The following is a 21,706-nucleotide window of genomic DNA, read 5'->3' on the forward strand; positions in this document are numbered from 1 at the left end:
CCAGGGAGCACTTGCCCTGTGGCTCCACACTGATGAGGGGTGGTGAGGGCACGGTGCATCCCCGTGGGCTAGGGGGAATGTGGGGAGCACTTAAAGCACTGTGCTCGGAGTATGTTCACCGCCCACTGCTGCCGCCGGCCACTTTGATCCGGGACCCTCATTAAACTGACGCTGAATTTCCCTTCTCGTGGGCAGCCTTGCAGAGGCTGGAATATTTGAGCTGCTAATTTCAGTCTCCCTGTAATTAGCCAGTGCATCCTGCAGCCAGGAAGGCCCTGCCAGCCAGCTGCAAAGCGGGAGAGGGAATTTCTAGCCCCCACAGCCACAAGCGGCTCCCACTTCTGTGGCATCCCCGGGTACAGGCAGGCTGTGCAGGGTTCAGCCCCCGGCCCCCTAGCCTCACTTGGAGATGCTTGTTGGAAGGAGAGCCATGTTCCCCAGAACCCCCATGTAGCCTGCCCTCCACCCTGGGAGGTCTCGGGGACCCGTCACTCTCTCAGAGACTCTGACCATTTTCCACTGTCTCTGGGGGTGCAGGAGAAATCCTCGGTGCTCCTGGTTAACCTGCAGGCAGCATCCGGGGGGACGGGCAAGCAGTCCACACTATGGGGCACAGGGACAGGCACTGATTTCAGCTGGGGCAGGTGGCCTTTGGGGAGCCCTAAGGCAGACGAGGGCCTGAGACCGCTCTTGCTGAGGGGCTGTGGGTGCCTGGGGCTGGGCAAACACCACAGCCCATATAGGAGAATGGCCGCCAACCCCCTCCTTATCCTCATCCAGAACAGAAGCGCACAGGTGGGAGAGGATGTAACAAAAATAGCGTCTCCGTAGAATTTATTGAATTCTCATTAAATACAGCCGTTGTTCCCCTCGCCTTATTTACACAGGGGCTTCAATACATTAAACTGAACGGTTAAAAATATAAAAGCTGGTGCTACCCAAACCCTACCGTCAGAGGGAGGGAGAGGAGGAAGGAGATGTGGGCAGGGGGTCAGTGCTGGGATGGTGCCCCCGTGCTCCCGGCCTGCTGGGCACGGCTGGCTCACAGGAACCAGAAGCATTTGCGCCTGGATTTCTTTGTGTCCAGCTTGGCAGGCAGCTTCGTCACCGGCGATGGCTCCTGCCTGGGCGGCAGGACAGCCCCCGCCACCGCCGCGGGGGAGCTCGGCGTTGTGTCGCCCTCAATATGGCTCAGCACTCGCTGGAAGCGTCCCTCCTGCTGCCGGAAATCGTGCTCCACGCTGTGGGCGTGGAAGGGGATGCTGTTAGAGGGGCATCACTCACCATGCCCCCCCCCCACCTGCCGTGGCTCCTCATCCCCCTACAAGTCCCTGGGGACCTCACGTCCCCAGGACACCCAGCCCCTGGTGTCCACAGGACCTCAGCACCGCTGTGCTCTGGAGGTTGCTGCACCAGGACTGCACGCATGGCAGGGGACCAGCCTGCCTTCAGTGGCCGTCTGGGAGCCCGTGGTGCAGAGTGGCCTTTTGGACATTTCTCTGGAAGCTTTCTTTCTCCAGGGCTCCTGGCATTTCCCGGTGGGCAGACTTCCTGGGGTCACTGTGCGCCCCTGTGAGGGGATGTCCTGCTGGCATGCCCTTCAAACAGCTCCTGCCCACCACCTTTACTCTCAGAGGCTGTAAGTTATGGGGTTGGTGCCGGATCTGTCCCAAACAGCCATCCCGCCTGTGGCAGTGTGGTCTGCAACTGGGCATGTGGCACCACACAGCTAAACCTGCTGCGCTGGAGCACCCAAGGGACCTCTCCTTCCAGAGGGACAGACTGACAAACAGCCCCCGACCTGGTGGCAAGGGGTACTGTGGTATGGGTTACCTTCAGCTGCACCCCCTGTCCCCTCCTGCCCCTGCCCCTTCTTTCTTATCCAGCCTCAAAGCCTGGTGCTGCTTCTGCTTCTCTCTTGGGCTTGACACTGCTTTTTCCTCTGTTCCACCCGCTCCCCAGAGCTCCTTCCCCCTAAATGAGGACAAACATCTCAAGTCCCTCCTGAGAAGCTGATCTGCTTGCAAGAGGCCTCCTGAAGTGCCAGGGACATGTTCCTGGCACACTGTGCTGGTGGCACTTAGGTGGCACTCAGGCATCAAGCAGATGCCCCAGCTCAGGAGTGCAGTGGCTCCTCTACCCTGACCAGGCCATCAGCGGCAGTGCCTGTTAATGACCAGTGGCACTGCTGCAGGGGCAAGCGCTGGCCATCCTCGGCAAGGCAGCCCTGCTCCCAGCGTGGTGGGGAGGGCAGAGGACGGCTCTGGACATGCCAGGCACCCTGTAGTTGCCAGCCACAGCAGCACGCTTCCCTCACTACCATCCCCTGCTGCCAGACTGCGACATGCTCCCCTGTCAGGACACAGCTGCTGGTGGTGCTGCTCCAATCCCCCAGAGCTGCAGGGTCCCTTCTAGCTCAGAATAACACATGCCGAGACCTTGTTCATGACCTGTCCTGGTCAGGGACCTGGAAAACCACCCTAGCTGGGGACCAGTGCTGATGGGAGGGAGGCAAGCCCAGGGTCTCTGGGACCCCGGTGAGCCTGGAGAGCATGTCCCTGGGGTCAGGGCCCCTTGTCCCGCTGCTGCTGCCACCACCAGCACTGCATCCAGCCCCATGGGCTGAGGGCAGCTGCAGCATCAGGAGGTGGCACAGGCATGCAAGGGCCGTGCTGCTGCCTGTCACACCTCTAGTGATACAAGAATTAGGGCACCCTGGATCTGGGTAGGTAAGGGGGAGCTGTGCCCCCCACCTCCCCCCAGTCCTCAGGTTTCCTGCAAGTGCTGGAGCCCTCCGGTGTCCCCGCAGCACCCCGCAGTGCACAGGCTGGCTGCTGGCGGCCACGTGCCATGATGCTTCCTCACATGGAAAGCGCTCTGATCTCCTCACACCAGCCATGTCCCATCGCATCAGCAAGGTGCTGTGGTGTGTGCCTGGGACCACGCACGTGGCACGGCCACCCCATACACAGGAAGCGCCCACAAGCCTCCCCGCAGCACGTTGACACCTTCTGTCACCTCCTCTCACCTCCCGTCACCTCGCCCTGCGAGGACATTGACTGTCCCCAGGTATTTCTAGGATAAAGGGTGAGTGGTGGCAGAGAGCCCCTTAGCAGGGGGGGCAGCATGGGGAGGGACCCCAACTCCCCAGCACAGAGGAAGGTCATGGGGCTGCTATGGGGGTGCACAGCTGCCCCTGGAACAGGACACAGGCGGGCAGGTCCGCTCCCCACTGTGGGCGATCCTGGCACCCTGTGCACTCTGCTCTTGGTGCTGCCCCCGTTCCCCCCACCCCGTGTCCCACCGGAGCCTGCTCCCATCACACGGATGGCAGCGAAGCCCAGAGGGAGTCCCCAGCGGGAGCCTGGCAATTACAGGGAGCCACCTCCCCTAGATGTGACATCTCTCCCCGCCGCAGTGCCACGTGGAGACAGGCTCGTCAGACCCAATTAGCACTGAAGTCCCCCACGAGCTACAGCGGGGGAGTTTGTGGTGTAAATAAGCAGAGAACAAGAGAGATGGATGCAGCACTGCAGCGGTGGCATGGGTGCGCAGGGCAGCCGGTACAGGGGACACCGATGTACAATGGGGGCCAGAGCTGGCCCCCCCCCCAGCCCGGAGGTGTCCCGGGGACAGTTTGTCTGTCCCTCACACAGGGGCTCACAAAAGCACAGCAGTGGCTGAACTGCCCCGTGCGTGCACTACGAAGTGCTGCTCAGTGCCAGCCCTGCACGCTGCATCCCGCACTCCCGAGTGCTAGCGGAGTAAGCCTAATTAGTAGCAAAATGAGAACACGCCTGGGCCAGCTGCCTGCACATGCACAGAGAGATGGCAGGCTGCGCGGCCAGAGGGGCAAATGGGCACCCACAGAGGCTTGGAGGGGCAGGCAAAGATTTGGGCAAAACTGCAACTTCTCGAGTTCCCACAGGGCTGATGGGGAGAGGGTCCCAGCCACACCACTGCCTACACTGGGAGGATGTGGGAAGCCTTTCCTTGAGACCAAATGGGCTCTGAGGAGAGAGGGCGTTGGAAGAAAGTGCTTCCATGCCCTGACCCAAAGCTGACGCCAGGGAAGCAGAGCCGATACCCCATGGTCCCTGACCCAGCAAGGGGCAGGAACCCCCTGCACGACCAGCAGCCCCTCTGTAGCCTCTGTGCGAAGCTGGCACAGGGACAAAGAGATGCCGCCTGGACTCCGAGCGAGCCAGCGAGCAAACCCACCCACCAGCCCCTAATGAGGCTTTCCCCGATACATTGCTTTTACAGAAGATAAATGCTCTGCCATTGAACTGGAGCAGCTTTCCTTCCAGCTGCAGCCAGTCAGCTGTCCTTTGTGAAAATCACCCCAGCTACTCCTGGGAGTGGGAGCTGCTCTCCGCAGAGATAAAGCAACCAGATTCAGACCAAGTAACACTAGGACCCTGCTCTGGCCTTTTGACATGTAGTAGGAGTTGGCTGCAGGGTGGTGAGGTGCCTGCACCTGTGCCAGGAGCACCAGCAGCACTCCAGGGGAAGAGCTGGCACCGGTGTGCCTGAACGGCTCCTTGGCTGGCCCAGTGAGCCCAGCCAGGTGTGGGGCCAGGGCTGGCCATGCCCCAGTGCAGCTGGAGGGGAGCAGCCCGTAAGCCCTATCTCACTCCTGCAGGTGAGACCCTGCAGCACCTCGTGGGTCAGGGTGCTCTGAGCATCCACCTTGTCATGGGGACAGGAGATGGAGCACAGGTGGGCATGTCCCCTCCATCCCTCAGCATGGTCCCCAGGAGAGAAGACTTGCAACTCCCTCACACCTCTGCCTCGTAGCCAAATTAGGAATCTGAGGGATGGAGAAGAGCAGAAGCCCCCCAGGAATGTGCAGGGTGCCAAAGCTGGCTCTTACCTGTAGATGATGCAGGCACAGTCCCGGCAGGTCCCGCAGTTGGCGATGTCTTGCCCTGTCCGGTATGAGTGTCGCCTGTGACAGAGCATAAGTGCTGTGAGTCTGGACCGTTCTCGGTCTGCCTGTGCCTCCCCAGCCACCCCCAGGCCCCTCATCTGCATCTTGAGTTCGTACTCCAGCAGCCAGGAACTTCCACCCAGTTCCTCTCCTCCCTGTGATCCAGCTTCTCTCCTCCTGAGAGGTGCCATTTGATGCTAGGCCAAGTGCGATGCCTTTCAGCTCCGCAGATTTCTCAGGTGGTTGCAAACCAGAGACAGGCATAGCAGAAGCCCCAGATCCTTCATATCTCCTTTCATCTCCATCCCAGAGCCATACCTTATTCCCGTGGCCACCCCAGGCTGCCATGCATCTCCCCACACATGGTGGCACAGAGGGAGCAAGACTGTGGGCAGCGTAAGGTCTGTGCGGGGGCACTCGTGGCAGACAGCAGTGCCCTGACAGATGGGCAGGGGGAGATGCTCCAGAATAATCACCAGCCTACGCTAAACTCAGCATTTATGCTTTTTGATGCTTTCATACCGGAGAAGCATCCTCCTCCAGGGAAGGTGCATGGAACTCAAATTAAGCCAACAAGTCCCAAAGCTCAGCTCAGCCCCAAAGAAGCCCTCCCCCTCGATCTCTACAGAAGGTATCTGTACCCCGAATGTTTCTGCTGCTGGTGCTGATGCATCCCCAGGCCAGCTGCACCCTGCTCAGGGAGCACACACCGTGCTGCCCTGCTGGGTGAACACCGGCTGCCTGCCCTGCTTCCTGGGACCAGCTCTGTGCTCCAGTCCCCCCATGCAGAGTGAGCATCCCCAGTGTCCCCACTGCCTGCCAGCAGCACATGCCAGCTGCCACCCTGGGGGTGTCCACCAGCTGCAGAGTCCTGGCATCCCAGAGACCAGCAGCCGTGGGGCACCGGGGACTAACAGAGAACCTCTTGCCTGGCCCCAGCGCCAGCCCGATGCTCCACTGAGCTTGGCAGTGTCCACATGCCATTGCCAGCCCTGGTTTTGGCTGCCAGCAGGAGAGCCACCACCTGCCTGGGGAAATGGTCCACTGATCACAGAATTGTCTAGGTCGGAAGGGACCTTGCAGATCATCAAGTCCAACTGTTAACCTCACACTGACAAAAACCATCACTAAACCATATCACCAAGCAAATATCGCTGATGTCCCTCTCCTTGCTCTGCAGCTTCTCTGAACAGAGCTTCTGTGCCTTTGGCTCCGCCACCCTCCCGAGCCCCCAGGGTGCCAGGGCTGTGCCAGGGAGCTGCCCACAGACCCCCACCCACTGGTGGTGCCCCAACTCCGCTTGCTCTCAGAGCTGCAAAGAAAGGACCCTACCAAATGCTTTTGGTCATCCTTGTGGACTCTGTCTCCACATCTCCATTCTCCTTCTTAAGCAGTGCAGGCTATGGCTTTTCGGGAAAAGCTCAGAAAACATCCCCTGTCCCACATACCAGTCACATTTTCCTGTTTAAATCTTCCTCCTGTTACTCGACCTTGATCATGATTGTTCTCAGTCCTCGAAAACTAGGTCTTTTAATGCGCCAAATTATATATTACAATTGGGATTATACTCTTGGCACATAAATTAGATCATGTGTATATATATATATTTATTTATATATATAAAAGATACATATGTATGTGTGTGGGGGGAGTATCTAACGTTGTATAAACTGCGCCTCTCTGCCAGGAGGAGATCTAATCCCGAGATAGGTGTTTGGTGTGGTATATCGCCAGCAGGAGATATCTGGACCCTGTGAGTGGCATGAGGGGTGGTGGCACTGCTTTGGTACACGACGGGTGCCTTGGAGCCACCGCGCGCCTGCAGGACGCTGACCCGTGCCAAATGAGGCCAGGCTGTTCCTCAGCATCAGGACACGAGGATATTTTTTTTTACATGATTTCCTACCCCATTCCTTATGTCTCCGGGCATCTTGTTTGCTCATTTGACTGCAACCGTATATGGAGCCGAGATCTTAATTAAGCTGCCCGCAGTGAAGCTAAATCAGCTTCCCAAGCAGACAAACTCAATCCTGATCGCGGGAGCAAACTTGCCCTCTCAACGGGCACCGCTCTGCACTTACGCTCGTCGTACCCTGCAGGGACGAGGCTTGGCACGGCTGGGGGTCTATGGGCACCCCAGAGGGCAGCATCGCAAGCTGGGGGAGTCACTCCCTGGCCTTTCTCTTCTGAGCAACCACATAGCCCCTGGGGGCAACAGACCCCTGGGCAACCCCGGCAGGTGAGGGGCAAGTGGGCTGTGCAGGAGGCTGCACGCTGATGCCCAGCAGCAGCAGCAGAGATCACAGGGGGAGTGAACCCAGGACCCCATCCCTGGAGGGGGACCTCCAGTGCTTCAGCCACTACAAGCCACTTTTTTCAGTGCAAGAGTGCAGGCAGGGTGCTGGGCTCCCCAGGGAGCCAGGCTGTGCTGAGCTGCTGCTGCTGCTTCTCCTTTGGGGCAAACAGGGCCAAACCCCAGCCCACGCTCTGCTCTCCTCCTGTGTGGTCACCCGTGCTGTGCTGGGGCAGGAGCGGCCAGGGCACACACAAAGCTGAGCAGGGCAGGCAGCTCCTGCACGACCAGAGGGAACGGGTGCTCAGAGCACAGGGAAGGGCCCGTGGGATCCGGCACCCCAGGGCTGCTGGCAACTCCCGGCCAGGATGGGCACGCACGGGCTGCACCCATGGCCAGGCAGCCTGTGCCAGGGAGGGAGCATGGTGCTCCTGAAACGTGGGCTCGCACGCTCTTACTAACCCTCTGTGGGATCCATGCCACCTCTATTGCTCCTAACTGGAAGGAGGTACTTAGCAGTCATTTGGTTTAGATAAAACAATTAAACACATGCACAGGCACCAGGGCCAGGACTACCAGGAGCTGCCCATCTGGCAGGTCCAGATCTCCTCCCATGTGCCACCCTGCCTCCCCAAAATTGCATGCCAAGTCAGACACACCAACACCACCGCGGCACACACCTAGCTCGATGTCCCTGCCAGGCTGAGCGCCTCTCCACCTGTGAGGCCAAACTAACGAGCTGCCAAACTGAGCTCTCCTGTCTCAGTGCCCCAGGCTGTCCCCACGTCTCCCCTCATGGGAGCTGGCAGTCTCAGGGAGTGGGGAATATACCCCAGCAGGTTTTACAGAAGGGTGCCAGGCAGCAGCTCCTCACATCTCCAGGGAGGTTGGTGGTCCTTGTGTGAGATGAGTTTGGGAGGTCTCAGCTCTGGGCCATCAAGGACTAATGCTCCATTTGGCAAATCTACCAGGGAGGCCAAGAAAAATTGGCCCAGGAGATGCCCTGCCCCATGGCCCGTGGAGCAGGTCCTGTGCAGGACAGGGGTGCATGGGCACCTCCTCGGGGCACAGACACATCAGTCACTGGCCGCCAAATGTGCGCCTTTGGTAACTCAAAGGATGGGGCTGAAAGCAGTTGTGAGAAATAGAGAGGCTGAGGCTATCCCCAGGGCATGGCAGGGGGGCTGTCCCTGGGGAATGGCAGTTGTCCCCGAGGCATCCACCATGGCTGGGCTGAGCTTGCAGCTGGGATGCGACGTCCCAGAGCTCTGCTCCCAGTAACCAATGGGCAGGTCAGCTGCATCAGAGCTGAGCAGGGGGCCCAGCTCCCCTCACCCCCCTCCCCTGCACCCTTTCCCTGGGCACGGGGAGGGTACCCTGGGTACATACAGAACAAGCTGGGGTGGGTGAGATATCACATCAAGACATGGTGTCGCATGAGCATGGACAGCAGCTCCAAGTTCCTCAGAGGGAAACGCATCTAGGAGGTGGCAGCACCCAAATCTCTGGCAGGGCCACCCATCCATAGTCCCCCAAGAGACATCAGCCCCCCCCCGGTCCCCGCCTCCATCCCCGGCTGCTCACCCGTCCCGCTGGGCCTCCTTCTTCTCCAGGTCCTGGATGACGTCCAGCAGCACCCGGATGGTTTGTTGGCTGGTCTCCAGCACCCCTTCCAGGGACTGCAGCTGGGACTGCAGGTCCCCCTGCTCCCTGGGCCCCCGGGGGCCCTCTCCCTGAGATGTCCGGGCGTCCTCGTCCCCTTTGGCTGCCACCACCAGCTGCAGAAGGTCCTGGACGTGGCGCAGTGTCTCCGACTGCTCGGTGGTGAGGCAGGGCTGCCCGTGCCAGGGGACCTCTGGTGCCCGCCCGGCCGGTTGTGTCCCTACACTGGGGCCCTGGGGGGCTGGGGGCAGCGGGTCCCTGGGCCCCTCTGGTCCTGCCCAGCCATGCCCAGGCTCAGCAGCACGTAGCCGGCTGCAGACACTGTGGGGGTCTGGATGGCCGAGCGCAGCTGGTGTCTTCTCCGGCAGGGTGGCGGCAGAGCCGTGCCAGCCTGGTGCTGGTGGGATGGGGGCTGGCGAGGTGCAGCAGGGCCCCCCCCACGGCGTGCCGCAGAGCTGGTGCTGGGGTGGCGGGGGGTCCCACGGGGGGTTGCCCTGAGCTGGCTGGCGGAGGCCGGGGGTGTCCGTGGCGGGGATGGTCTGCTGGCGGTACGGCAAGGGCTGGGGCGGTGGGTGCCCACGGGGCAGGCTCCGCTCCGAGTCGCTCCGGCCGAGCCCCCGCGGCTCAGTGGGCGGCCGGGGCTGACCGCAGGGCACGGAGGCTGGGCGTGGGGGAGCCCCACGGCTGCCCCCGGGGTTCCCGCGGAGCCGGGCACAGGCAGGGGGTGGTGGACAAGGATCAGGGACGCAGCTCTGCGCCGGGGAGGTGCAGCGGGCAGCAGGGCAGCCGGCTGTGCCCGGATAAGGGGGACAGGGATCCCTGGGCGGTGGTGGCGGTGGTGGCACACGGCACACCACGGCGTGCTGGGCGAGGGCCGCGGCATGGTCATGCACGGGGAGGCTGCTGGGTGCCCGTGGGGGCACAGCCCGGCTGGTACCAGTGGGCACGGTCACCCCTGGGCACCAGGCACTCCCCGCGGCGGCGGGCAGCACCACGTCCCCGGCCACGTCGCAGACGCTCTTGCTGCGGGGCTGGGAGGCCTGGAAGGGCTTCTGGAGGCTGGGGGAGGTCTGGATGGCGGTGCTCATGCACGCCTTCCTGGGCATGGGCAGCGTCAGCGAGCCCGGCTGGGCCTGGGGCCAGCTCCGCCGGGAGGCACAGAGAGCCGCCGGCTCAGGGGCATCCCTGGGGGGCGGTGAGGCACGTGGGGTGTTGGGGCCGTGGGTGGCCGTGGGCCCTGGTGTGGGGCTGGCCGCCTGCTCCGCGCTGCCCTCCACCAGGTCCTTGAAGCGGACCTGCTGCGTGCGGTTGCGCCGGCGCTTGAGGCGGCTCTCGATGTCAGGGGAGTCGCGGTTGAGCAGCACCGAGCGCACCGTCATGGCTTTCTCCTGGCCGCCCTCGCCGGCGGGGGCCGGGCCGGGATGGGGCTCGCGGCTGACCATGGCTCAGGACCCCGGGGCCGCTGCCCTGCGGCGGGGCGCTGCGGCGGGGCACGGGGGGCTGAGCACCGGTGGCCGGAGCCCTGGGCTGCACCCGTCCCCGGAGCTGCCCGGGGCGGTGGGCGGCCTCATCCCATGCCACCGTGGAGAGGGGATGCTGCTGCGTGGGAGGTGGGCGAGGGGCTGCTGAGCATGCTGCCCGCCGCCTGGCCCTACAGCCCCCAGCACACTGCCCCGACGGCCCTGCCCGCTGCCATGCCTCCCCAACGATGCCGGCAGCCCATGGTCCCGCCGCCGTCCACCCGGGCTCAGCGCCGCTCGCCGTGGGCTGCCTGGGGCCGTCTGTCCCTGCCCATGGCTCCTGGGGGGCGCAGACCTGCGGGGACAGAGAGAGGTGGGTGAGCCCCGTCCCCGCTGCTGCAGCCCCCCAAGGACGGGAGTGTCCCCCATGGGGCCGCTGGCCTCTGCCCGCTCCCTCCCAGCCCCACCATCACAAAATGCAAAGAGACAAGCTTTGATCTCCGGCGCTGCCTCTTCAGCACAAAGAGAGAAGGAAAAAAAGAAACCCCTTTAGCATAAACACGTTACAAGTTCACAGCTCAAATCAAGTGGAAGCAGCTGTTAAAAATAGCTCTGCCTCACTGGGGCTGGTGACTCGCGTTCATGGGGCACTGGCAGTGGGAGGGCAGGTGTGGGGCAGGCATGGGGGGGGCTCTTGTGTGGGTCAGATGGACATGGGGCATCTGCTATATGCAGGGCACTGGGTCTGCTGGACAAGGTGTGGGGTTCCCAACCTGTGTGGGGCATGGCTGGAGCGAGGTCGGGACCTGCTGTGTGTGGGGCAGGGCTGCACTGGGCACACGGGACCCGTCCTGCGTGGAACATGGCTGGACTGGGCACAGAGGACCCGTCTTGTGTGGGGGATGACTGGACTGGGCACAGGGGACCTGTCCTGCACGTGCCACCCACCAGAGGTGTGGGAGGGCTATCTGAGCTGCTGGCGTGGGGTAACCAGCTCCGTGGGCACAGGGTAAGACCGCGGCATGGGGACAGCGGGCCACCTCGGGCAAGTGAGAATGAGCCGTGATGGAGAACAGGCATTGTGGCTAAGACAGCGATTTTGGTGAGACCGGGGGATTGCTCCCTGCCCCTGGAGATAGAGGTCTCCATGGGGCATCGTACCTTCTGCCATGGCGCTGCCCCAGGCAGCCTGCCCAACTGCAGTTCTCTGCCCACTCTGCCTCACGTGCACAGCTCTCGCTTGCAGGGCCACCACCGGCCCCTGGCTGCAGGACCGAGGCCACAGCTCCTGCCTGGGGACACGTCCCTGACACCAGCAGTGCTTCCCAGGGGGCAGAGGGGCAGGACCCGGGGGGGCTGCCCCTGAGCAGGGGCTCTCACACAGTGGGAATCGCACCCAGCCATGTCCCCATCCCTGCCATCACTCACACACAACTATGCAGGTCTCCTCCTCCCGACGCAGGCAGAGCAAACCTCCCTCTGCAGCCCTGTCCTGGCCATACACCCCCCACACCAGCACCAAGTCCCCATGCCCACATTGCTCTGCCTCTCCCATCCTGGTCACCGGCTGCCAGGACATATGCCACTGCAGAGCATGGGGTGCACACCAGGACCCCTGCCCAGGATGCCCCCAGGGAGCAGAGGAGACTAATGGCTCCTTTCGGGAACCAGCACCAAGGACAGGGCAGGAGAGATGGCAACATCAGCCCCGACAGGCAGTGGCACTGCTTCACCTGGCACTTCAGTCTCCCAGCATTTGAGGTCTGCAAACACCCAGAGGCACCTGTGGCAAGGAGCAGAGCAATGAGGGCTACCCGTGGCACAGACTCACATCCTCACACTACGCCATGTCCCGCATCCCCGTGATTGGCACTGGTGTCCCCTGCTCCGGACCACAGCCCACTGCTCCCCCGGTGCCCCTGCACCCTCTTCAGCGCACCGAGACGGAGCCTTTGCGTGCTCCACAGCCCTCCTGCCCTCGTCACAGACAGACACGCAGCCCTGGCCAACCCCCCCAGCTCCCCTCGCTGTCTTGCCTTGCTCCTGCTGTAACGAAGCTGCTGACTCAGCGCAGTGGCCTGGAGTCACCCAGTGCTGGTAACGAGCAAACTTCTCAAGTGCTGGGCGCACCGGTTCCCGGTGCTGCCCCAGGTCGGTGGCTGGGGGCTCACGCAGTCCCCTCCGGCCTCTGCCCTGGCACCACACACCCCGGTGCCTCTGCGCCCCCCGCACGGCGTTAGTCGGGATGCTGCTCCACGCGCCGCCCAGCCGCCCGACGCTTTCCTTTCCCGAGCTTGGAGCCGTGCCCAGACACCGGGAGATGTTTGTGAGACAGGACGCGACGGAGAAACAGCGGAGGGATGGGGCACCTCGTTAGTATGGACAGCAACAGGCAGAGGAGAGAGCTGGCTCGGGGATGGAGCCAGCGCTGCCTGCCCCCGTGCCCCGCACTCACCACAGGCTGCGTGCGAGTCCAGGAGGAGCAGCCCCACATTCATGCCTGACAGCGGGTGCCTGGACCGGGGCACGGGACAGGGCAGAGCCTGACAGGATGGTGAGGGGCCACAGTGCAAGCCCCTGCCCAAGACTCTGCCGCAGCCATGGAGTCACCTCCCCTCGCGGACACAGCAATGGCCAGTGCCCAGAGCTCAGCACCCCCATCCAGGTCCTGCTTCAGCATCCCTGGCCGCGTCCGTGCCAGGGAGGCACATTCCGAGCAGGGCCAGCTGGCACATCTCTGCCCTGGACTGGCCTCCTGAGCACAACTTGGGACCAGTGCAGCCGGGCTGAGTGCTCCCAGAGGGCAGCCTGCACATGACCAGCCTGCTCCAGAGGTTCCCTTAACGAGAGCGCTAATGGGCATGGGGCAGAGAGTGCCAGGAGCCACTCCAACAGCCGAGCACGGGGCAGGAGCGCCACTGGCACCGTCCGAGTGCAGATGCAGCCCCCATGAGCCAGCAGCAGGGACCTTGCTGAGCCACGGCCGACGGCAGAGTGAGACGAGGCCGTTCCACTGCCTACGCAGCAAAGGCGAGGCTGTCAGTCAGCGAGGCCTCCGCCGAGGCACCCTCTGCCTCCCGAACCGCACCGCTGGAGAGATCAACCACAAGGACAAAGAAAAAAGTCTATAAATTATACATGCAGTAACTCCAGTTGGGAACAGCTCGGAGGATGTCAAACACCAAAACCGAGGACCCTCCGAGACAAACCACAAGGACAAAGAAAAAAGTCTATAAATTATACATGCAGTAACTCCAGTTGGGAACAGCTCGGAGGATGTCAAACACCAAAACCGAGGACCCTCCCACTCGTCTCTCTGCGTGTGCTTTACGGTAGAGTTAGATTTAGTGCTGCATCCAGGCGCTGTTTGCAGCGTGCCTGCATCTTCCAGTGCTGACAATGGGTCCAGCTGTAGGATGGAATCAGGACTAGTGCAACCCAGCGGCTGTGGTATCTGATGGGCTCCCCCTGTACTGCAGCTGGATCCAAGGAAACTGCTCTGCTGATGGATCCGTCTGGAAGCATGGCTCCAGGGACATTTTGGATGCATGGAAAGGGCCAGCAGGAAGGGGCTGTGCAGGAAGCAGAGGCACCCAGCACCCAGCTGCACCAGCGTTTTCCAGCTGCTATCCTCAAGTACATCTACTGGGAAATGGCACTCAGCTCCCCGTTCCTGGGGCCACACACTCACACACCCGCCGTGTATTTGGCTACCCCAGGGGATGCACTGTGTATCCAGCACTCAGCCATGCTCCCCGCTGACCACCCCAGTATGGGGACCTGGGCTGTTCAGACTGGAGGAGCAGAAGTAGAGACATCTCCTACTAATGCCACCCTACCCCAGAACAAGGTACCTATAGGTCTGGCCAGTCCTGCAGCGCTGAGAGCTGTCAGGAGGGCAGCACTTGAGAAACAAGGACTCTGAGGTCCAGAACCCAGAGCAGCCTGTTCCAGGGTCTGGTTTGCCAGGAGCCCGGGGCTGCAATAGCTCCTCTGTCCTAGGGGACTATGGGGATCGGGGACAGAGTCCAGCAGGGGAGGGGATGGCTGAAGGAGACCTGTCCTGGCTGTGTCGTGGCTGATGCTCGTCCTCAAGCATGGTGGCTCTCAGGAGATCCCTGCTAGTGACGATGACGAGGAGCAGGCAGCCCTGCCAGCGGGCTCCTGTCTGTCCTGCCAGTGCTCTGCTGGTGAGTGGGGCTGTGCAACCTCCTGAGACCAAAGCAGGAGGTGGGGGGCTGAGCCCCAGTGCTAATTATACATGCAGTAACTCCAGTTGGGAACAGCTCGGAGGATGTCAAACACCAAAACCGAGGACCCTCCCACTCGTCTCTCTGCGTGTGCTTTACGGTAGAGTTAGATTTAGTGCTGCATCCAGGCGCTGTTTGCAGCGTGCCTGCATCTTCCAGTGCTGACAATGGGTCCAGCTGTAGGATGGAATCAGGACTAGTGCAACCCAGCGGCTGTGGTATCTGATGGGCTCCCCCTGTACTGCAGCTGGATCCAAGGAAACTGCTCTGCTGATGGATCCGTCTGGAAGCATGGCTCCAGGGACATTTTGGATGCATGGAAAGGGCCAGCAGGAAGGGGCTGTGCAGGAAGCAGAGGCACCCAGCACCCAGCTGCACCAGCGTTTTCCAGCTGCTATCCTCAAGTACATCTACTGGGAAATGGCACTCAGCTCCCCGTTCCTGGGGCCACACACTCACACACCCGCCGTGTATTTGGCTACCCCAGGGGATGCACTGTGTATCCAGCACTCAGCCATGCTCCCCGCTGACCACCCCAGTATGGGGACCTGGGCTGTTCAGACTGGAGGAGCAGAAGTAGAGACATCTCCTACTAATGCCACCCTACCCCAGAACAAGGTACCTATAGGTCTGGCCAGTCCTGCAGCGCTGAGAGCTGTCAGGAGGGCAGCACTTGAGAAACAAGGACTCTGAGGTCCAGAACCCAGAGCAGCCTGTTCCAGGGTCTGGTTTGCCAGGAGCCCGGGGCTGCAATAGCTCCTCTGTCCTAGGGGACTATGGGGATCGGGGACAGAGTCCAGCAGGGGAGGGGATGGCTGAAGGAGACCTGTCCTGGCTGTGTCGTGGCTGATGCTCGTCCTCAAGCATGGTGGCTCTCAGGAGATCCCTGCTAGTGACGATGACGAGGAGCAGGCAGCCCTGCCAGCGGGCTCCTGTCTGTCCTGCCAGTGCTCTGCTGGTGAGTGGGGCTGTGCAACCTCCTGAGACCAAAGCAGGAGGTGGGGGGCTGAGCCCCAGTGCTCTTCTCTTGCGTGCCCCGCTGGGTTCTGCGCCTGTGGGACATTGAGGTCCTCCCTGGATCTGTGGAGAGCTGCCGCAGGAGAGCCTGAGCATGTGGGACAGGACAGCAGCAGAGCCCTGGCACAGGGGGGCCAGGAGAGGGTTGGTGGGCTAGCACTGGCCGAGGCATGGGACCACCAGCCTGAAGCAGCAGTGGGAGAACAGGCTCGGAGCTTCACTAGTAACAGCTGAAGGACAGCAGCATGTACCAGCCATGCCAGTCAGCACAAGGCCATGGAGAACACGGCTCATCAAACCAATTTGCCGTCTGTTTTGATGAGGTTCCAAGTTTGGTCGATGAAGGTAAAAGCCTCGATGGAGCAGACTCGGATTTCTGTGAGGCATTTGACATTTTGACGAAGAAAGCAGAATAATATGAAAGCAATGTGGCACGCATTAAATGGATTAAAAACTGGCTAACCAGCATGTCTCAAGACATAATCATCCAGTGATCATCGCCAATTAGCCGTGCTTCTGCCCAGGTCCTGTGGAGGGGCAGCGGGCCCCGCGTGGGCACTGTCACTGACCTCACAGGGGAAAAAAACTTGGCACGGAGAAAATGGGCGGATTATACCAAGGCTGAGAGAAAGGCAAGGAAGGAAATAGACAGAGCCGCGAGAGGAGCACGGAGCAGACGCTGTGCAGGAGGGGTCTTCTCTGCTGCGGGAGCCTTGGGCAGCTCCAGCCAAGCAGGCAAAGTGCAGTGAAACCCGGCGGCTGAAAATCGGGGGTCAGGGCAGTCAGAGGAGTGACTTTCCTTGGACAGTGAAGCCAGTCGGTGCTAGAGCAGCTTGGAAAGGATTTGCTCAGTAGTGGATCCTCCTTCTCGGCAATTTTTTTAAGGTCTGAGTGTTTTTCTCTCTAGTTCTTATGGGAACTACAAGCGCATGAATAAGGTGAGACAGCAGGTCACATCGGATGATGTATAGATAAAACCAGACGACGCCACTGTAATGCAATAGATGACATGAGCACTTCAGTAGTGGGCTCTCTGTTTCAGCTGGATGCTCAGCGCAGTTGCAAATGTTGTCTCCTCCACTGAATAAATCCAGTAGCTGAGGAAGCATCAGGGACCACTTCCTATGACCTGGCCATGGACACCACTGAACTCCAAGTGCCGTCTCCCACCTGATCCTCAGCTTGTCTCCACTTCCCGCAAACATCAAATACTCCTCAGAATGACTGGGATTTGTAAGCAGTGCCGGAGCATCCCAGCTGCCATCTCCAGCCTGGACCCCTTCAGATCTATGAACCTGCCACGCTGCTTTGGATGGTGAGATCCAAAACCTGGCCCTGCACGACCAGCCCATGCTTTGCTGGTGTGCTGTCAGCTCCTACCTGCAGCCTGTAAAGGGCTTGTGAATCTCCCCCTGGAGAGCCAATGGCCCCATGACTGGGTCACTCCTCTTTGGCCATTACTGATTGATGGTGAATTTTGTGATATGGAAGCATTAAATCTTCTGGTTTTGTATCTTGAGACTCATCTCTCATGGGCTGCAGTGTTGACCTCAGAGGAACACAGCCCTGTTTCTCACTGTCCTATCCGGAAAGCTACCTGCATCCACCAAAAATACTGCAGAGGTGCTGCTGGAGATGCTGCTCCTCCTGTGGGGCAGCAAGGCCCAGCTCAGTTCTTCTTCCTCAATGGACATCAGTGTCCCGTGGGAGAGACCAGCCTGGGACTGATGGGGCTGCTGGGCAAACCCCTGCTATGGCCATCGAACAGCAGGACTGCAGGCACCAATGAAGGGTCCAGCTTCCCTCCACACCCTTGAACAACCCTGCCCACTTTGGGCAGCTTTGACCCTTTCTCCACCCATCCTCCGCCTTGTCCTCCTGGCAATGTCTGTGGCAGAGGGAAAACCAGAGCAGACACATAAATCTTCTCAAGACGCAGGAAGCCAGGAGATTAGATTTATGAGAGAGGAAGTCATATTCTTTGGAACTGCAGAAGAGAACAGCTAATTACCCAGCTCCACTGACTGGATACAACGGCTTCTCTTGGGACAAAACCTTCAGTTTTCCTGATCTCTGGAGAGGAAAGAGGTGCTACTGGTGCTGAGAGGGGTGGCACCAGAGGATGAGGCATTTGCTCTCAGCAGAGGACCGGGCAGCAGCCAGGTTCTCGACACATCACTCAGCAGCAGAGCTTAATCCCGCTTTGGCTCCGAGAGGACTTGATGCGTTTGTACTCGGATTGGAGCATCTGTGGGACCTGAAGATGAAGAACTAAAAGCATCTCCTTGGGCAGCTAGGAAACCTGAAATCTGGTTCCTTGCTGAGGAAGCTCCACCATGAAGCCAGCTCATGGCCTACCCTCATGGTTCTCTTGGAGGCTCTTCCAGAGCCTGGCTGCTCAGAGGCTCATAGACCTTCTAATTTCCTGCAAGCTCTTAATCGCAGCCAGTTTATATCTGACTGTGCTCATGCCAATATAGTGCTTCCGCTTGAACAGCTCTCCTCCCTTCTCAGCGTTCAGCCCTCGTGTGTTCACAGCGAGGACACACGTTCTTTCTCTGGCCAGGCTTTGCAGAGCTCAGCAAGTCCAGCTCTGGCAGCGTCCCCCAAGGCCAGCTCCCCGTGTCTCCGACGATCCTCGCAGCCTCCCTCCACACCCGAAGCGTTTGACCTCCTCCCTCCTGGCAACATTCAAGGCAAAGTCTTAGGCTCTGTATGAACGCTGTGGGGCTCCACCAGAAACACCCAGGCTGGCCCGGCTAAGGACTGCAACTGGGGCGATGCCCTGGGTGCCTCATGCTCCGCAGCACCCCAGCGAGCATCATCCGGGACCTCCGGGGAGCATCACTGACACACGGGTCCTCCCCTGTGTCAGCCGGGGCCCCGTGCAAGCAGCAGCTCACACGAGCCAAGGGATCCGCACACATCTCTATTTAGGTCACTGGCTGAAGTGCTCTGCAGGAAAATTAGTCACTCTCCCAGCCACAGGGCCCAGGAGAAGGCTCTCATTGCCCGGCTGGAGCAGAGAGTCCCTGCCACCTGCCCCTCCAGAGCACCAGCACCCGTACCCTTGGGCACCCTGTGGGCACCTCTCCAGAGCTGCCTGAGGCTCCCGGCCACCCTCACCACAGCTAACATCCCATGGAAGGGATCCCATCAACTGGGGAAGAAGCAACAGCATCCTCTTCCTGGCATGCAGAGGTCATCGACTCTCACTTGCATCACTCCTCTCTCTTTCAACTGCACTGTCAGATGAAGACTTTACGTGGTCAGGAGACACAGTGAAGTACAAAGCCTTTGCACAAAACCTTCAGAAGCCTGCAGAAGCCAAATTATTCCCTCTGTCTCCCATGGATGCTAATACAGCTGTCATGACAGTAGTGTCTCCGTCCTTACTGCTACCTGCTTGCTTTCTCACCTCTCTTTGCCAGGCAGAGGAGCACTAATATCACCATTTAAAATGATACATGAAGAGGTAGGGTGACCTACCCAGGGGAACACAGGCAGACCATGGCAGACAGCCCATATGGAGCTGGATGAAGTCAGGAGGAGTTTGCTTCATGTCCCAAGTCTTCCCTCAGCCGCCTCCACGGAAGAGCGGGTGAGCACCCCTCACATGGTCTGCAGCTGCTGCTGGACACTGCGGTTCAGCACCTTTCCTAGGGGCTACAGAAGAGACCACTGTAGGAGGAATCAAACACCTTGTTTGGCTGCTTCCTTCCCAGCAACTGTGGTGTGGGCAATATCACGTTCCTCTGAGTCCTGGAGACGCCTTGCAAGGACACAGGAAAACCCCCGATACGGAGATCCGGCCCAGAGAGCAGGAGAACTCAGCCAGTGCCCAGCAGTGAAGCACACAGGTTCTGCTGCCACCTCTGATATGGGCTATTCCTGCAGTGATTACAGGACATGGGAAGTAGGACACAGCCCAGAGAGTTTCGGCCACGGGAGACGCAGCTCATCACAAGACTTCCTGCAGCTCCCTGCTTTCCTGGGGAGGAGAGTCCCACCTCTTGGAGAAGCGCGCTCAGGCACCCATCTGGAGTCAAACCGCCCCAGCGAGCGGAGCAGCCGGCCGAGCCGGGGAGCCCTGACAGACTGGGACTGCGTGTGCTCCTTCGCATGCCAGAAATCTTATTAGAAAGCCACAAGCTGTCCACAAAAGCACATTTCTGGAAAAAGCTAGAAAAGCTTCGCTGCCCAGCAGTTCACAGAGGCGACCACAGTGCCCCTGTCACAGAGGCGACCCTACATGCCCCAGTCCAGAATCCTGGGGGCTCGGCCCCGGGTGCAGGCAGTGCCCACTCACTCCCCCGTCCCGCCGGTGCTCGCCCGGCCGCAGTCCTGGCAGCAAGCACGGGAGGCCTCTGCGGCTGCAGCCTCCCAGCACAGAGAGGGAGAATGTCGTTTCAGAATACAAATTCCTGCCTTTAAGTGGATTTCCAATGCCATCTAGCAGCCGCCCCCCCCTTTATCTTTATGCGCTTTAGACAACACTGGCTACCAGGGGAATTTAGGAATTAGCAAGTGTCTTTCTTTGCTGTATACCTCGGTTTCCCCACCCACCAAACAGCCAGGATGATACAGACCAACTTCGTAAACATGCAAGAAAGACCTTGTCCAAAAGCACCAGTTAAGACTGAATTAGTATTGTTACTACAGAACAGAATAGACCCAATAATTATTTGTGGCCTCTGGATGCTACCATACTATTAAATAATTATAATAATTATAATTCATAAAGAAGATAACCTCAGTCTAAAGGAGCTTCCACGTTTAAATCCACTCCACTCCTCCGAGCGCACTGGGAGGACTGAATGCTTCCCGCAGAGGGGAGACACACTGGGAAAGGACGGCGTTTCCAGCCCAAGCCCAGCTCTGCCTGGAGTCACTCCCCCAGCAGCTTCTCCAGCCCTTCTCCTCGGGCAGCACCAGCAGGCAGGGAACACAGCCGGCAGTCCCCAGCACCCCCTGCTTGCCGCGGCTTTCCCAAGAGGCTCGCTCCCATGCCACCCAGGAGGCGACGAGACCACCGGGAGCTGCAAGCTGGCAAAGAGCCCTCTGCACCTCTGGGAGCACACAGGCAGCCTGGCTGACATCCACCATCCCCATGCGGGCACGCACTGGCAAAGCCCGGGTCCCGGCAATTACTCATACGTGTCCACCTCGTGCTCCGAGCGGAAACACAGCTCCATGGAGAGCCTTCCTATTTCACAGGGAGCAGCGAGGGCTGGACCCAGCTCGGCTCTTGCCTCAGCGGCTGCTGAAGCCCCACCAGCAGACACAAAGGCCTTGAACACAGAGCACGGCGCTGGGAGCAACGTGGGCTGAATCCCTCCAGCGCCAGCAGCCGTACCCTCGGCAGGCGTCAGCGCAACGTGCGGTACAGAAAGTGACATCCCTGGGATCGCGTGTGTGCGTGTGTCAACCAAACACAGCCCTGGCTGATGGACACGTCTCCTAACGAGGGGGAGCAGAGCGGCAGGCAGCCGGGCTGAGCCAGGCAGGCTGCTGCCAGAGCACAGCTCCCTCCCCGCATCTCCTGCACGGAGCTGCTGGGCAAGCGGAGGTGCCGCGAGCCGGGGTAGCACAGCAGGGCAAGCGGAGTGGGCAGCGGAGCAGCAGCACAGGGGGGCCTGACCCCCGCGGGTCTCTGGCCCCTCTAACACAACAGCTCTCAGCACAGATTTATCTCCCTGGGCTGCGCACCACGCCATGGCCCTGTCCCCCAGAGACCCCTGCTATGGCAGCCAGCGGCTTGGCTCGGTGCAGGGTGCTACCGGCCACCTTGGTGCGGGGTGCCACTTCCCCGGGCAGCTCCGGCTTGGCGGCGGGGCAGAGGAGGGCAGGACCCGGGGAGTGCCGCCACCCCCGGCGGCACGGGGCGCCTGGGGCAGCCGAGACCGCTCGGGGCCGGGCACCGCGCACCGGCGGCGGGGAGGAAGGGGCACCGCGGATCGCACCCCCCTGGCACCCACCCCGGCCACCCTTGCCCCGGCCCCGCCGGCCACCGCGCACCCCGCGGGGCCGCTGCGCCGGGCTCCTGGCCGCGGCTCCCCGTACTGCCCCGGGCTCCCCCGCACCGCCGCGG

The 21,706-nt window shown here is 60.7% G+C and overlaps 2 protein-coding genes across 2 annotated transcripts in view; one reads left to right on the forward strand and one right to left on the reverse strand.

The window, feature by feature from the left end:
- Nucleotides 1-21,706, forward strand: part of LOC106888583 (dedicator of cytokinesis protein 2-like) — a 79,289-nt gene that overhangs the window by 40,233 nt on the left and 17,350 nt on the right. The gene's annotated exons all lie outside the window — the stretch shown is intronic.
- Nucleotides 863-10,697, reverse strand: LOC106890022 (protein FAM196B-like). Its single transcript, XM_014945562.1, has 3 exons — nt 8,811-10,697; nt 4,877-4,951; nt 863-1,241 (listed from the first exon to the last, which is right to left on the reverse strand). Exons 1-3 carry the CDS (start codon nt 10,328-10,330, stop codon nt 1,043-1,045), a joined length of 1,794 nt encoding a protein of 597 aa, XP_014801048.1. The 5' UTR covers nt 10,331-10,697; the 3' UTR covers nt 863-1,042.

The sequence above is a fragment of the Calidris pugnax genome, unplaced genomic scaffold (assembly GCF_001431845.1).
Source record: "Calidris pugnax isolate Ruff unplaced genomic scaffold, ASM143184v1 scaffold15, whole genome shotgun sequence".
Taxonomy (NCBI): domain Eukaryota; kingdom Metazoa; phylum Chordata; class Aves; order Charadriiformes; family Scolopacidae; genus Calidris; species Calidris pugnax.

Coding starts and splice junctions, on each gene's coding strand:
- LOC106890022 (XM_014945562.1), bottom strand. CDS start 10,330: ATGGTCAGCCGCGAGCCCCATCCCGGCCCGGCCCCCGCCGGCGAGGGC. Junction 4,952..8,810: donor AAGGAGGCCCAGCGGGACGG/GTGAGCAGCCGG, acceptor GCTCTGTCACAG/GCGACACTCATACCGGACAG. Junction 1,242..4,876: donor TGTGCCTGCATCATCTACAG/GTAAGAGCCAGC, acceptor CCACGCCCACAG/CGTGGAGCACGATTTCCGGC.